Source organism: Falco punctatus (assembly GCF_963210335.1).
Source record: "Falco punctatus genome assembly, chromosome: 10".
NCBI lineage: Eukaryota > Metazoa > Chordata > Aves > Falconiformes > Falconidae > Falco > Falco punctatus.
This window is the reverse complement of record NC_137590.1, coordinates 10,665,239-10,680,939: the sequence shown is the minus strand read 5'-3', so window position 1 is coordinate 10,680,939 and position 15,701 is coordinate 10,665,239. Positions and strand designations below refer to the sequence as shown.

General features: G+C 43.5%; 1 protein-coding gene across 1 annotated transcript in view; it reads left to right on the top strand.

The window, feature by feature from the left end:
* Positions 1 to 35: 35 nt before the first annotated feature.
* The window catches only part of BMP7 (bone morphogenetic protein 7), a 61,750-nt gene continuing 46,084 nt past the window's right edge, over positions 36 to 15,701 (top strand). The window contains exon 1 of the mRNA XM_080404066.1: positions 36 to 14,423. Within this exon, the coding sequence (XP_080260192.1) occupies positions 13,913 to 14,423 (511 nt within the window). The 5' untranslated portion in view covers positions 36 to 13,912. The remainder of the gene's footprint in view (positions 14,424 to 15,701) is intronic.

Genomic DNA, 15,701 nt, shown 5'->3' with positions numbered 1-15,701 from the left:
TGCTACTACTTGTGAGTCTTAAAGACCTCAGAAAGTCTCTGAACATTTACAGGTTAGTTGCTCTGTCTGTAAAATGGAAACTGAGCACCTGGTTATCTGGCATAACTGGTGTTAGTGTTGGTATCCACAGAACGTGCAGTTGGTAAGTGCACTACTAGTATTACGACTGTAACAAAATCAAAGAAAGCAGGGTAAGATTTCATGGATGGGAAACACTGCCTTAACAAGAGCCTTTTTCAAATGTCTTTCTCGCTTGACAAAAGATGAGGAAATTACTAGTAAATGCATTAAATTGTATTACAGGAGAAAAAAGAAAGCTGCCATCTATATTCTGTCAAGAGGATAAAACCAGCATTGAGCTGAACTACATACAAAAATGTTTGTATATTGAGAGTGATCCTGTATCAAGCTTGTGTCCCAGTGTGGGAATTTCTTTTGCAAAAGAACTGCAGGGATTGTTCTGCAAAGAGCATCTAAGCCTGCGGACCCCCTTGCCTTTCCCAGGAACTCTTGCTGCTTAGCTTACTCTTTCTGGCTGTGAAGCCTGAAAAGAGTTCACAGAGGAGCAACAGGATCAGACTTCCCCTCTCACCTTTTGCTACACGAAAAGAAAAGGTTTTGAACCAGTCCTCTAAAAACACTTCATACTGAATTAGACCACAAACAAACCCATATTACACACAAAGTGTGCACTCACAAACCCCATCACCTTCCTAACTCCTGGAATTAAAATCTTTAAAGCTGTCATTTACAACCAAATATCTTTAAGACCTAATACAAATGACACCGAAACTGTCGTTTGCTGCGACTTAAGTATTCTACAGGTCTGATTTTAGCTTCCATTGAAAACTGATGTAAGGAGCCACCACCCATGGACGCACAGGCACAAACACATGCACATATTTCATCCAACCCACCACTACCAGTTCCAGGTCACACTGATTAACACTTTTCACATAAACAAACTTTTTCTTATTTCAAATGTTAATGCCTGCTTAGTGTAAGGTGAAAGTCTATCCAACGATAGAATCCCTTAAGAGTGTTAATTAAACAGGACAATAATAATCCGCTGGTGATTTATAGTGAGGTGGATTACTAGACCATAGTGGTTGGTCTGATAGGCATTTATTGCCTACTTAACCATTTAAGTATAACAAAAAAAATCATTGTGGTACAAAAGGTGATGAATGTTTCTGCTAAAACAGTCCATTAAGATGATTCATTAACATTACAAAGAGGTCTGCAGCCTGTGTGCCACTTGGAGCCTTTAAAAGTCTGGGAAAGTGAGAAGCATTACCATAGGAAATGCTTTATGCTAAATGTGCGCTGATAGAATCTAAAGCCCACTTTCTGCAGATAACATCACTTTTTACATTTTGCATTACAAGGTCTAAGGATGCTTTGTACTTCTCAGTTCTCCAGCAAGAGAATGTATCTTCCTAACAGAGGAGTGAGGGAGGAGAGGAGTAATAAAAGTCACAATGCTCTGGCATACATTCGAGTCCCTCATACTTCCCTTTGAACTGATGTGACTGGAATGCTGAATCGCTGGTTACGCCACTGCAGAATGACATGGGAGTCATGAGTTATAGTCACAACAGCTACAACTTTATTAAACGCACACCAAATAAAGCTAGTATAATGATCTTTTCAGGTCAAATAACAGCAGATTCCTGCTGTGTAACAGCAAGGCTGTATACCAGCTACAACTGATACATGGAATTGTAGAAGGGTTAAATCAGTGTGTAAATGGATCCAAAATACCAAAATTAAGACCTCAATATTTTCCTAACAAATTATTCCTTGAGAAGTGGAACTAATGAAGCTCGATTCTTTATGGATTTATGTCGCATCTCTTATGCCTCCCTATTGGAATAACCCCAGCTGTCCTCCTGTCCTCTGTCGTATCACACCCCAGTGCCTCTGGCCCCCTTCATCCTCCCAGGCTCTCGCCCCCCTCCCCAGCATTCCCTGGGGAGTACCCTAGCATGCCTTGGCATCTTTCCCCCAGCCATCACTTGACTTTTTTGATTTGGCAGCTGACTAAAGCAGTGCTTTCGCCAAGGAATATCAGAGCAACGCGCAAACCAGTCAAATGGCTTGCTGTTGTCAAACACGATGAATAACTGCTGAATTCTCCCTTCTTCCCCAGTGGGAGCATTAATAAGGATTCCTTCATCTTCTTAGGTGCTAATTCTCGCGAAACTGGTAGGGACATAGTATCTCTGAAACATCTATGCAACCCGTGACAAATGTGTCAGCATATTGGAAACTGGGTCAGACAAATAGTAAGATTGTGTAAGCAGTTTCCCTAGGGAACCAGACTAAGGTGTGATAGGATCTCCGCTGACCAGAAGTCAGGAGAATCTTGTTTATATATTTCATCTAAAGTAGAGCATCACCCAGTGCTTCCTAAATTACAAGAAGTGTGTACAGCACCTGTTCAGACTACTAGTGTTAGCTCAAAACAAGCTAGACTGGGTTCCAGGAGCAGAACAAGAAACTTGCACCAGAGCTAATAAATTCTGCTTCTGGGTAGGTAATTAGCCTATTTTATTTCTCAGTAGGTGAATTTGCACATCTGTACCAAACCCTGGGCTGGAGATGACTTACATAGCTTTGCTGTCCCAGCATGGTGTTCATTTTCACTTCTAGACCCTTCCATAGTTTGGAAACGAACATTAATAGTGAAACATGACAGATACCAAATCCGTACATGGGAATGGAGCTGAGGGGTACATGTGACATCAAACATAGCTACCCCAGTATTGTCAATATCATTTAACTGCTTGGGGCATTGAGTCTGATGCAAAATACATTTCCATTTTATTCTTCCAGGAAAACAAGGCATTGACTGCATACATAATTTGTAACAACGCTTCATTACAAGACATGAGGAACTGGATTGACTTCATCTGCAGTAATGGCATAACTGTTTTCAAGTAGGGCCATTAACCCAGTAATCAGCTTTCCAGTAACCAGCTGCAGAAATGGTAAATGTCTTTAAAATTAACCATGCTGATTAATGAATTGAGAGTGCTGAGCCATGGAGATAATGTGCTGTTGAAACCCATGCTCTCCTCTGCCTCTACACACACCTTTGGATTCCCCTGGGACACTTGCAAGTCTCAGTCCTTAGTCAATAACGCCCAAGGGTGCAGAGCACTAGGGAAGTGCATTTGTGGTAGGATCAGGCCTGGGTGCAAGACAGACAGCAGGGAGGAAGGAATACAAACTAGTGGGAGGGTGGCAGGAGTGCAGGCCAAACCAGAAAAAGAAGCTGAACATGAGTGTCCAGTGGAGCTTGATGAAATTCAGAGTGGGACTGGGAACAAGGATGAAAGGATTGGCTTGAAAGATCCATGTTTGCAAAGCAAAGCAGAAAAGTTGAAATTTCAACTCAGAAATTGACTGGGTTTTTTCCCCCCTACATACTGAATTTAACTTAATTTCAGTCTTAGCTGAGAGGCAGTCATCGACAGCTTTTTATATTTTACTCTACATATTCTTTATGAAGTTTCCACAGATTTACACACACAGATTTTACCATCCCAGACCACACATGATTTCTTAAACCTACAAAAATACTGATGGTAAACGCCTCACACTTGTACAACAGAGAATTAGGTCTCAACTCAGAACGGCTAGTAGGGAATTCTTGGAAAAAGCACTTTTTGCCATCAGAAATGCCAGCTTGCCAAAAATAAAATTTTAAAAAATAATATATTGATTTCCATGGAAATGTAGTTAGGCGAGATCAGATATTTCCATGAGAAAAAACTGTTCTGAATGAGAATGGAGTAGGAATGTGGATGTTACTTTATTCACTCCCAAAGTCAGAAAAATACCCGAATATGTGACAGCACCCTACCAAATGCAACAGAATAATTGTTTGTCTACTCTCTATACAGCTACTTTAATTTGTGTAAAAAAAAAACAGAAATAAAATTCCCTAGGCCAAAGAGAGACTGAGTGATGACACAGCCTGGTGACTAAGTCTCACCTATGAAGTACAGGACTCCAAGCAAGCTCTTTTTCAACCCACTTCAGAGCCCAAATTTGAGTCTGACAAAAATAATGTTGAAAACATTATGTCAAATGTCTGCTCCAAATCCCATAAAGCACTACTTGGATATGGCCCAAGTAAATACCCTAGCCACTGGATGTTGGCTATTCTGGGATGTCTCATTCTTTCTATTCATGTTTTGTTTTTTAAATCATTCTGTGACAAATCTAAAACAAATGTCAAACCCATTAATTTTTTTATATACTGGATTTTTTTTTTTTGTTTCTGGACAACTCTAATTCTCAGTGCACCACCCTTAACTCTTCAATTCATTTTTTCTCTTATAACTTGATCCAAGTTGCTGGCCTTTAGAAGAGTGAGAGACATTTAGCTCTTGCATAGGGAAAATTAATTTGATGTGTGCATTCTGTATTGTCCTATATCACTGATTTTTAAAGTGTGCTTTACAAGCATTTGAGGCCCACGAGCTGCTTTAACAGGGATCCAAAACGGTAAATAAGATAGGTTGCTTTGATATGACATAACGAATTGACTACCTCCAAAGTCTGCAAATCAGAAAATTTTAAAGATCACTGTTTTATACAAATATACTTGTGTCCTACTGTTGGTATAGGTTGAAATATTTCAGCAAGCTTTTATTTGCATTGGGATAAATCACTACTAATATCATTAAAATCTAGAAGAATCATAAAATTGTTTAAAAAATAATTAAAGTAAAAAGAATACTTTGACTCGGAAGATTCATGTATAACTGGATTCATCACTTTCAAGAGAAAGAAATTTTACGTCAAAGTTAATACGAAGTTGTTACTTTTCCCCAACTTTATCTTAATGTAATCAATCATACAAATATTAGAAAAAAAATGATAGTTTGACACTTTTGTTCTTCATGATTAACAGTTATCACATCTAATATGACCACTAAATATGAGAGTTTCTAGTCAAGATATTAAATAAAATCTGGTTTGCATGGCATTGAACCCAGTTAGAAATTCATTTGTTCATTTATTCTGATTAACTAATTCCCATAAACTTCTGTTGATAGATTCAGAAAACAGGGTGGTTTTTGTAGGCTATTCACCTGGACTTCTCAATCAGAGGGGTCTCTGAGGCAGCAAATTTTAGTCAGATACAGTTAGTCTTTTTTCAGAAATTTCCAGTAGAAACAATCCTCAAATGTGGATTTTTGAGGACAGATGTCAGAAAATTAATACTATACCTTCATGCCGTCACATTACAGTTACCATATTTAATCCTGCAAACTAGATCTACAGCACTCCGTACAAAATGCTTACATGCACACAAATAAGAAAAATAAAATTGCATTAATGGAAAACATTGGCGTGTGCTTATGGACCTCGGCTACCCCACCGTGAAAACAGTCATTTTCACAAAAGGCCAGGTCAAGCCTCAGCTGCTCTTCCTCGGAACTGTCCTTTAACAGCAGCTTTTTCTCTATCCCTAGCACAACACAGCTTGCAGTAAAGAGACAAATTAGGCTCTGCATTTTATTAGCTCCCTTGATGTCCAAACTGCTCTTCCATACATACCAAATATAGTAAACAGTAAATTCTCAGCTTTTCATTCTTGCCCCAAGGCTTAGAAACAACTTGCAGATCCTCTCAATTCATTTTAGGTCCCCATTCCTTCCATTAGAGTTGCTAACAGTATCTTTTACAAAGATTCTTTTGTTTCAACTGGAATCTCTTAAAAGATTTCTTTGACATTTCTCTTTCTCTCAGTATCCTCTCACAGGGCACTAGACCTTCATCCTGCACTTAGGCAAACCCTTCCTTTTTCAAAGACACACTGAAACTTTCCATCCCACTCTCCTACCAAAGAAGAGCGTGGACACTGCTCATAATCAAAACCCAAAAGCCTAAAGCTGCAAACTGCTGAACACTTCCCATAAATGGCAGAGTACTCTCAGACCCCACCACATCATGGAGACTTGAAGGTGTTCTGAATCTCATAGGAGTTACTTTTCTCCATGATTTGGCCTTTACTCAGAATATGTGGTTCCTGTCTTAATGAATGTCCTCTCTTCTCCTTCCATGATCTTTTCCTGTCTGTTTCCAAAAGAAACAGTAGCCCATGCTTTAAATTAGAAACGGCCCTAGTAAATCAGATGCTAGAACACAAATTCCAGCTTCCTTCAGAAGAAACTGGCATTTCTATTTGCAAATGTAGTCAGTGTAATTCCCAAATAATCCAAATTATGGACTTTTGCTGCCTGACCTATCGTTTCTGTATGTAATCATTACATACAATGAAGATGCTCTGTAAGTAGGTTTTTGTTTAAGTGGAAGGTCTTTTGTGCTATTCATCTGATGTAACCAGGATGAGAAATGGGGACAGAAATAATCAGAAAGTGATTAATGATCTCCATAGCCCTCAACCGTGTGAAGACGCACTGTCTATGCTGCACACATCTGTACAGAGCATCCCACAGTTACTCATCTGGAAGAACAAGAGTTTGGTAGCAGTTCCGTAGTAGTTTCAGTTTGTCACTATATTGTCTCCAATTCCTCTTGAAACTGAACAACTGAAACCTTTTCCCTGCTCATAATTAACACACATTATACACAAAGATGATTTCCACCCCGTAACAAATGTGAGGATCTTACTGGAATGCAAAAATCTTAACGTCTTTGGACTTTACATTTTTATTTTTGTATGAGCTTAACAGATTTAACAGATAATAACTGACCTCCTGAAAAAAAATTAAGCTTTTATATGGAACTGTAAAAGCCTATTTTATAGCCCCTTGATTTAAACAAACAAACAAACAAACAAACAGCTTCCTTCTGCTCTTTTCCCAACAATCCAAATATTTAGAACTCTTTATAGGATGCTAATTGTGGAAATTCATGCTTTTAAATTATTCTTTTTGGGTGCCTTGAACAACAAAAACAACAGATTCTCTCTTGTGGTCAGACCACCAAAGCGGAGTAAAGTGCAGTAACTCTGAGAGTTTCTGCCCCATGTTCTGCTCTGCTTGTCCTTTTGAAAGGGGTCTCAATGAAGAGCCTTGTTGAGGCCTCCGCTGGTGCCACTGTTTATAGAGGGGGTCATTAGGAACAGTTTAGTCAGAACAAAAGGGGTTTTGTTTCTATTGTCCCGGGTGCAGTTTGATGATGTCTTAACTGAAAAATTATCTTAATAGTCTAACAGTATATATTTGCCTATGGGGCTCAGACAACTGCAGAAAAGGCTTTGGATGAATGCTGAAACGATGCACTTTACAAAGCAAACTCAGTGCAGGCTAAAGCATTATTTAGGAAGCAAAAACGTTCCGACTGAAAACTTAGAAGTCCCAGACTCAGAAAGATAAACTCTTAGAGCAGTGCACTTGCAACTAAAGTATCCTCCACGGAAAGCGCAGCAGCAATACCATCTGCTCCGTATAGAGTCACCGGAGAGCCCCAGGTTAGTTCCTCAGCTGGTGTAAATACGCACACCTCTGTCTGCTCACATGGTGCTATGCCAATTTACACCAGCAGAGGAAACAGTCCCTTCGTATTACTTTAAAATCCTCCAGCATCAATTTCTGATTAATGATTTTCTGCTGCTAAAGCTCTGGGAGATTGCTTCACGCAGCCCCTTGTAATGTGGCAAACCTCCTCCCTCGGTCAGACTGGGAGCTGGAATGTTCCTCAAACCATGGAGAAGTGGGGCCAAACTGCACTACTCTGTGTGACTTGGGGAGGGATTTTTGTGGCCAAGGCTTTGGAGAATCAAATGAATCTCCATCTTGTTTCAGGCCAGTTCAGAAACACTGCTATAAATCATTGCAGATATAAAGTTATTTTAGAGGCAGAACCAGAGACAAAAAAGGCATGTTGTACCTCTGCAGCCTCATGCAGCTCAGGATTGGCAGGGCAGAGCTTCCAATTTGAGTGGCTCTAATACGTATTCAAAATAAACTGTTAAAATAATGGTTCCTATGGAAATTAAATATAAATAAAAGTAGAAGCTGAGACCGTATTAAGATAACGTTGGACCAAATTCTGTTTCCTGCTTATTTAAATGCACAAGATAAGCCTCAACAGGCGAGAAACTGTGGGGTGCAGCTGTTGTATATAATCCCGCTTACTTACAGACCTGTAAAACCCATGGTCTCCAAAGATCTCTCTGCTCCAGCAACAGAAGTTTTATGATTCAGGGGCATGGTACATATGGTTTAGCATACACACCCCAATTTTCCATGCAACCTCCCCTGTTAGGATTACTAATACTTGTGGCATGAGCAGTTTGTACAGCAGCTGTGCAAGGGTTATGCAAGCATTTATGTACACATCGGAATAAAGGCACAAAATAATGGTTCTTTTGAGGTATTACTCTGCACCTGCCTGGAGAGAAAAAGTAAAGCCATCCAAATTTGTCCCATTGCATTTTACAGGTCAGAATCAGTTATTGTTCCCTTTGAAAACGATGAATAGGTTTTATGTGCTTTTTGTACATAGCTAAGTGTAAAAATGCCAAACATCTCTACCTTTAGTGAATACAAACAGCAGAAAACTAAAAAGTACTCTAGAGGACATAATTATATGTTAATAAGAAGAATCCTGAGTGTCTGATGATGAACTGTAGAAGCAAAGATCACCATTTATCACAAGTTAATGTTAAACTAAGGAGACTTTTAGAGGCACATTTCCAAGGTGCTGCAGCATGGCTTAAGTCCGCTCCTAAGGATGACATGTGAGTGTGTTCTCAGCATAGTTTTTCACAAATATAAGCCTAAGATTTCAGATGTTCAGATTACAATGTTACTGACGTAGGAAATGCCTGGGTTTAAGCCAAAAGCTTCAACCAGATCAACTGTGCACAGAATAATTCAATAGCACAAAATTAAATTCAGTTTTGTTTGGGCTGTTTTGGCAATATATGGATTTAAAAGTGGTCCTACGTTAAACAATATTCTTATGTATGAATCTGTGCTATAGAAATACATTACGTAAAGTTTAAAGACATTGTGTGCACAGATAGACATGCTTATACTAATATAAAATTAAATAGAAACATATCTATATAAAAATATAGGCCTATATTCAAGTGGTATATAGCTGTATGATAAATATAATACTACAAATGTTTCAGTGATATGAACTTATATTTCTAATGTTCTCTGGAGTACATAGTAATAAAAGAATCCCCATGGAGATCCAGTTTTATAAAGTGAAGCACTATGAAGTGCTGAACTGTGAAGGACTGAACATTGTCTGCCTTACTCTGTTGATGAACATTAGATTCAGCACTCTAGTCTCATTTCATAAATTTAAAGACAATTTTCTATTTTATTATCACTAGCATCTCCAGAAGTAATAATGCCCTTTCCTATCCCAAAATACAAATTTCATTTCTGACTCTCCTCTGATCAATAGCAGTGAGAATCAATACTTAATTTTTATAACGTTATCAGTATAGTCCAACCCAGCACAGTTCAACCCAGATCTGTTAAAATTCCTGGATTAGAGCTAATATAATGGCTTACCCATAATACGATTACCTTCATGTTGGTGAATATGTTCTCAGTAATAATGCTGAATAGATGAATAGAAACTTTTGATAAGAATGATTCAATATACCGTAATTAAAATATGCAAGCTAATTAGGCATTCTTATACAAATAATAATGCTATTATTTTTGTTTTGTAAGTGTTTTGCACGCACAGGGCCCAAAGGAACAGTTCAAAATTCCCTAAACACATGCTATTTTAGCGGGAATATTTGGAAGAAGAAAAAAGTTTGCTATAATTTAGGACTTGCACTTTATTCAAGACAAATGAGAGAAGATGCAAAACAGAATGGAAAAGAAACATGGTTAAACTTAAAAAGCGGACATCAAAGTAGGAAGGCAAGGAGCCTGAAACTGATTCAGCAGAAAAGAGGAAAAAATGCTTTGTGTCTGATTTTTAAGAAGTCATGAAATGAGTTTGTGAGCAGAACCCACAATTTTTATAGTTTTATTGGTAAAATAATATTTTTACAGTTTTTACTGGTAAAACTGAATGCAAATGGCCAAGTTCTGCCACTGGTCTATGCCTAGTATGGGTACATGATGATGACAGCAGCATGTATGAATTCACCAAGCACAAACCTGCACATTTTTGTCCATTTCACATTTTAAAATCAGACCTTTTATCTCCAACATACATGCTTCCAACTATACCAATTGCCACACACACAGAAACAATGACAGTAGTTGGTACAAAAATCAGATAAAAGCGTACATACAAAGCTCAAAGAGATCAAAAAGTTACTCAGTTGGTAATGTGGCTTGCACAGAACCTCAGAAACATTGGGAGTTTGTTTTTATAGAAATTATCTGAAGCAGCAAGTGCCAACAAACAGGGATTACTTCATCATAAGCATTTAGTTTTCCTTCTCAAGAAGAGGAGGACAGACAAGAGAAGCAGAGACGACTAAGAGGAAAAACTGGTTTCTTAATTGATCCAGGAAGGAGGAGGAAAAAGACAATGACATGAAGGTGCCAATATTTCAGCAACCTGTGTGGAACCGATCCTACAGGAAGCAGGATGGGGTTTACGCAGCAGGCAAGAAAGGAGGGAAGAGAAAGACGTTGTCCATGAGAAAGGCAATCCAGTTTGTACCTTTTCTGTTTGAAAGGTATTTGAAATTCAAGCTTGGATCTGTGGACTGAACCATTGCAGTTTGAGCTGCATTGTCCTTTCTTGTAGGCAGCAGAATAAATGCTGCTCTTTGTTGTGTCCCAAAGCAAGGTGAAGTCAAGAGCCCAGGACCTCACATAAAAAAAAATATTATTCTTTAAAAGATGCCCTTTCTCATCAACGCTCCTAAAGTGGCTTTGTTATGCGGTTTCAAGAGTACATACAAGCAGTACCCCCACTACAAAACTATCATGCATTTATTTAATGCTGTACCTGGTGCAATAGGGTCATAGAAAATACTGCAACAAAAGATTAAACTCTTGCACTGTTCCTACGAAAGCATAGGACACAGTTGCAGCATTGCCCTTTCTTTAAAGAACATATCCTGCATTAAATCAGGATGTATCTAAATTTGGGCAAAGCCAAACCACTTAGACAAAATAAGAAGGAAATAGATTCAATCACTTTTTCAAGAAATTTGTCAAATCAAGAGGTTTCAAGGTTAACTCTTCCTCCTCTGCTGTTTCTTCAATGATACATACAGCTTGAACAGTAGATGTTAATGACTCAGGATCCAAACCTCCCAAACTATCCTTTTATTTTCTCTGTCTCAAAGAGTGATACCATTCCAAAGCACAACACTGACCTGAAATTTAGTCAGTTTTTAAATGTGAGCTACTAACAAGTCAGGTGTAAGCAATTCAGGCAGCAGAGACACCTGCTCTTCCATCCGCTGTTCCATCCTTTCAGATTTTTTAATCTCAATGTCTGTGACAAAGGCAAGTCTCCTCACCCTGCTGCTGCTTGACAAAAGGCCAGCACTCAAAACTCCAGAAAAAGCAAACTGCCTACAAGAAAAAAAAAAAAAAAGTGAAATCAAGGTATCTGCACTGAAAGGGAGAGCAGAGGGATACTGAGTCATCTGCCTGCCTTTCCACCACCAGCTTAAGCCAACCTAAGGCAGCCCAGCCCAGACACCCTCTCCTTGCTCCCAGCTGTGCATTCCTGTGGCCTCCCTAGTTCCAGCACAATATGTAGTCAGTCAGAACAAGGAGCTGATCCAGCAGAAAATGAATGCAGCAAAAATACATAAACGGTTAAAAAAGAGATTACTTTTAAAAACAGAATTAGCTTCCTGACCTGTGTGTGGATGTTCGTACCAGGACTGGAGAGGGGTGGGGTTGCACAGTTGAAGGTCCAGTCTGGGGTGGGATGAGAAAACAACATCTTTCTCAGGAGGAGCCTGGCTTCAGATCATCTTAAATTGATCTAGACACCACACCCTCAGCAAGAGAGAAATTTAGGCAAATACCTGCCTGGTTAAGAGCAGGTTAGTGCTGCTCCTCAGGAAGTACAGAAGATGCTAGAGAGTTTGATCTTAACTGGGCATCCAAAATGCGACTGCTTAGGTGTTGGAGTTTTTGTTAGTGCGGAGCAACGGGAAGGCAGCTACAGGGGTGAAGTCTGAGCACCCCCATTAGCACCACTGAGTTCAGCAAGAGCTCTCACCTTATCTAAGCTGGATGTGGCTTCGCAACCTCCCCCCCCCCCTCCCCCACTTGAGCTATCCCTAAGCATGCGTTAGGACTGAGCTAGGAGGTTAATGCTGGTTCCATCACTATTTCAATAGCTCCGTGAGTCATTTCAATGTCATGCCTCAGTTTCCCTGTTATTAAGAGGTACACATGCATGCATACAAACACACTAAATCACTCAACGTGTTTCCCATGCAGCTTTTTTGACTAGTTACCTGCCGTTCACACAAGGATATTAAACATAAGAGCTAAAAGAAGTACTGAATATTAGTTTCCAGAACAGATGGCAGGACCTGGTGCTGGATACTACTGGATATTGCCCATCTGAAAACCTATCAAAAAGCCAATGCTGACCTCCTTTATCCCCTGCCCCTCTTCTTCCTCCTTTGCCTAAGGAATGAATCTTAATATCAGCATAAACTTAGTGTATGTATATATATATATATATGGTTTATGAAATTACCTCGGGCTGGATTCAGTGACCCAGATAAACCCTTCCATCCTGCCTTCCCCTTGCTTTCCAAGTAAGATTTGGAAAGCAGTAGTCTACATTTGTTATCTGAGACTATTATTATTTTTATTATTATTTCCTGTTGCAGTAGACATCTACCTGGACTAACCAGGACTGGGGCTCCATTACTGTAGATGTTACACCCACTGAGTTAAAAAAAAACAACACCAAAACCCCGAAAACCAACCCCACAACAAAACAGTCACTGCTTTAAAAAGTTGACAAGCCATCTCACGGCAGTATTCCACGAAGGTGTGGATCTGAGAGCAGGAGGGGAAAGAGAGAGAGCAGGATAATATCATGGCACGAACCACCGGAGTGCACAGGTTGATGGTTCCAACCCAAGTAAATGTTGCTGGTTTTACAGCTCCTGATAACTTGCCCCTCGGATTTCTGATGGCAAGTTATCAGAATGATAACTTCTGATGCTTCTCCATGGGCTCTCCCCGCTGCCACCTGGCAAAAGTGACCCGGGGCTCCAGGCACGCAGGCATACGTGCCTACGTGCCTGAGAATACAATCACCACATTTTAAATAATTCAGCGCTGTAGGTTTTGTGCCGGGCAGTGTCTCCCTTCTGTACTTCTTAAAAAAAACAAAAAGGTGGACGGGGAGCGAAAAGCATGCCTGCGTGTGCGTGTTTGTGCAGACGGCCGATGTACTGTACTTGCATCTGTAAAGCCTCTGGGAGTTTGGGCCCCTTCCTTACACCTAAGCCACCCTCCCTCCCGGGGTGTCTTCTCCTTAATTACGTTCGCGCTAATTTAAGCACTCGGGACCGGCTCCCCCGCTCCCCCACGCCAGCAGCCTCCACAAACATCCTGAAAAGCAACCTGATCAGATGTTCCTCCTCTAGGCAGTTACAGGGATTTTCTCTCCCAAGCGGTTTGGAGCGGGCGAGCGAGAGCGCTTGGGCTTTCCAGCCTGCTCCTCCCACCAGAGACAACCTCCCGCTGCCGCTCCGCCGAGCAGCACTGCACACACGGCTCCGCCGCGGCGTGCGGGACGCGGGCACAGCGCCGCCGCCGCCACCGCCGGGGGAAGCGCCCCGGGCCGCCGCCGCCGCCCCGTCCATGGGCCGGGGCCGCTAGGCAGCCCCCGCCGCCGCCGGCGGGCCATGAGCGGGCTGCGGCACCTCCGCGGGGGCTGCCGGCCGCCGCAGTGAGCGCGGGGCCGCGCCGTCCCTCCGCGCCGCTCCGCGCCGCGCATGCTGGTGGGGCGCGTCCCGCGGCGGGGCAGCCCCGCGCCCCCCGCGCCGCCCCTCCGCAGCCGCCGCCGCGCCGCGATGCCGGCGGCGGGGCGCGGGCAGCCCGCCTCCTGGCTCCTGGTGCTGGGCGCCGCCGCCCCCGCCCTCTGGCTGCGCTGCGTCCTCGCCGACTTCACGGTGGACAACGAGGTGCACTCCAGCTTCATCCACCGGCGGCTGCGCGGCCCCGAGCGCCGCGAGATGCAGCGGGAGATCCTCTCCATCCTCGGCCTGCCGCACCGCCCGCGGCCCCACCTCCACGGCAAGCACAACTCGGCCCCCATGTTCATGCTGGACCTCTACAATGCCATGTCCGTGGAAGAGGGGGCGGCGGGGGCCGCGGCCGAGGAGGGCGAGGGTTTCTCCTACCCCTACAAGCCCATCTTCAGCACCCAGGGGCCGCCCCTGGCCAGCCTGCAGGACAGCAACTTCCTCACCGAGGCTGACATGGTCATGAGCTTCGTCAACTTGGGTGAGTGCCGGCCCCGGGCGAGGCCGCGGGGTGCCCGGGCAGGGGGACCGGGTCCGGGAGGGTGGGCTGGAGCAGGGCCCTGGCCGCCAGCGGGAGGGCTGGGGCCGGCGGCGCAGGTGGCCCCGGCGGGGGCCGGGCGAGTGGCAGCCAGCGGGGGCGAGCAAGGGCAGGTGGCGGCCTGCGGCGTGGCCGTCGTTAAACGGCGGCGACGAGGAGGGGGCTCTGAGTGGCCGCCCGGGTAGCCCCGGCCCCTCGCCACGCCGCCCCCGCACGCCGAGCGCTCGGGTCTGTCGGCTTCCCCCTCGGCAGCCGCTTGCCGCTGCCCAGAAGCGGGGTGTGCAGGTACGGGACGGGGGCACGCAGGGGCTCAGCTCCGCGCCCCGCACCCCCAAGGCGGGCACAGTCCCCCCGCCGGGCTCCCGGTGGCGGCGGGTGGCAGAACCCCCCGGGCCGCCCCCACGGACCGAGCCCCGCGCTCCCGCGGGGGCCGAGCCGCCCGCACACGCTTCCCTAATGGCTTGAGAGGGATTCCACAGCAAATCCCGCTTCACTCCTGCAGCTTTTTGTGTTGATCCCGGTTTGTGCAGCTAACCCGCCTCCTTTCCCGAGCACATGTGGATGGCTTTATGCAAATGATACGCAAGTTGGCATGCTGTGTGCGCCGCTTGCGAGGCCTCCCTAATTGGATGCCACGGCCCAATCTGATTTCCATTTGCTTGCTGTAGATTGCACACCCGTGTGGACTGACTTGGCCGGATTTGAGTAAAAAAACATTGTCGGGATGAGCATTCTATTTTAAATATATAATTATAGACCTGCTTCACTCTACCCGTATTTAGCCCTCATCATGTGCAGCTCTCCAACCACGGCCACGCACAGCGCGGGTGCCTGCAAGTTCAAGACAACCTGAACAGTATTTCCAAAACAAGATCAACTCGAACTTTGTCCCAAACAAAGGGATACGCAAAGAGCAAGAGGAGCCCACCTCTAGCACGTCACCCGCTAGGGATTACAGACACCCCCATCGCCAATAAATCCATTAACACCTTTATGGATGTCACTGTTCTGGACACTTCCACTGTCTGGAACTTCAGAGGCAACAAAGATTAAATCACCGCCTCTCTAATCCCAGCGCTTTAACTAACTTGAAAAGATCAGTAGCTGTAAAAGCTCTGTGACACACGTTAATAATTATTAGACACGGTAGCCATCCCCGGCACAATTCTTGCATGATAGGGAGACACTGTGGGAGATCTCTGGTTTGCAGGAGCTGCACCT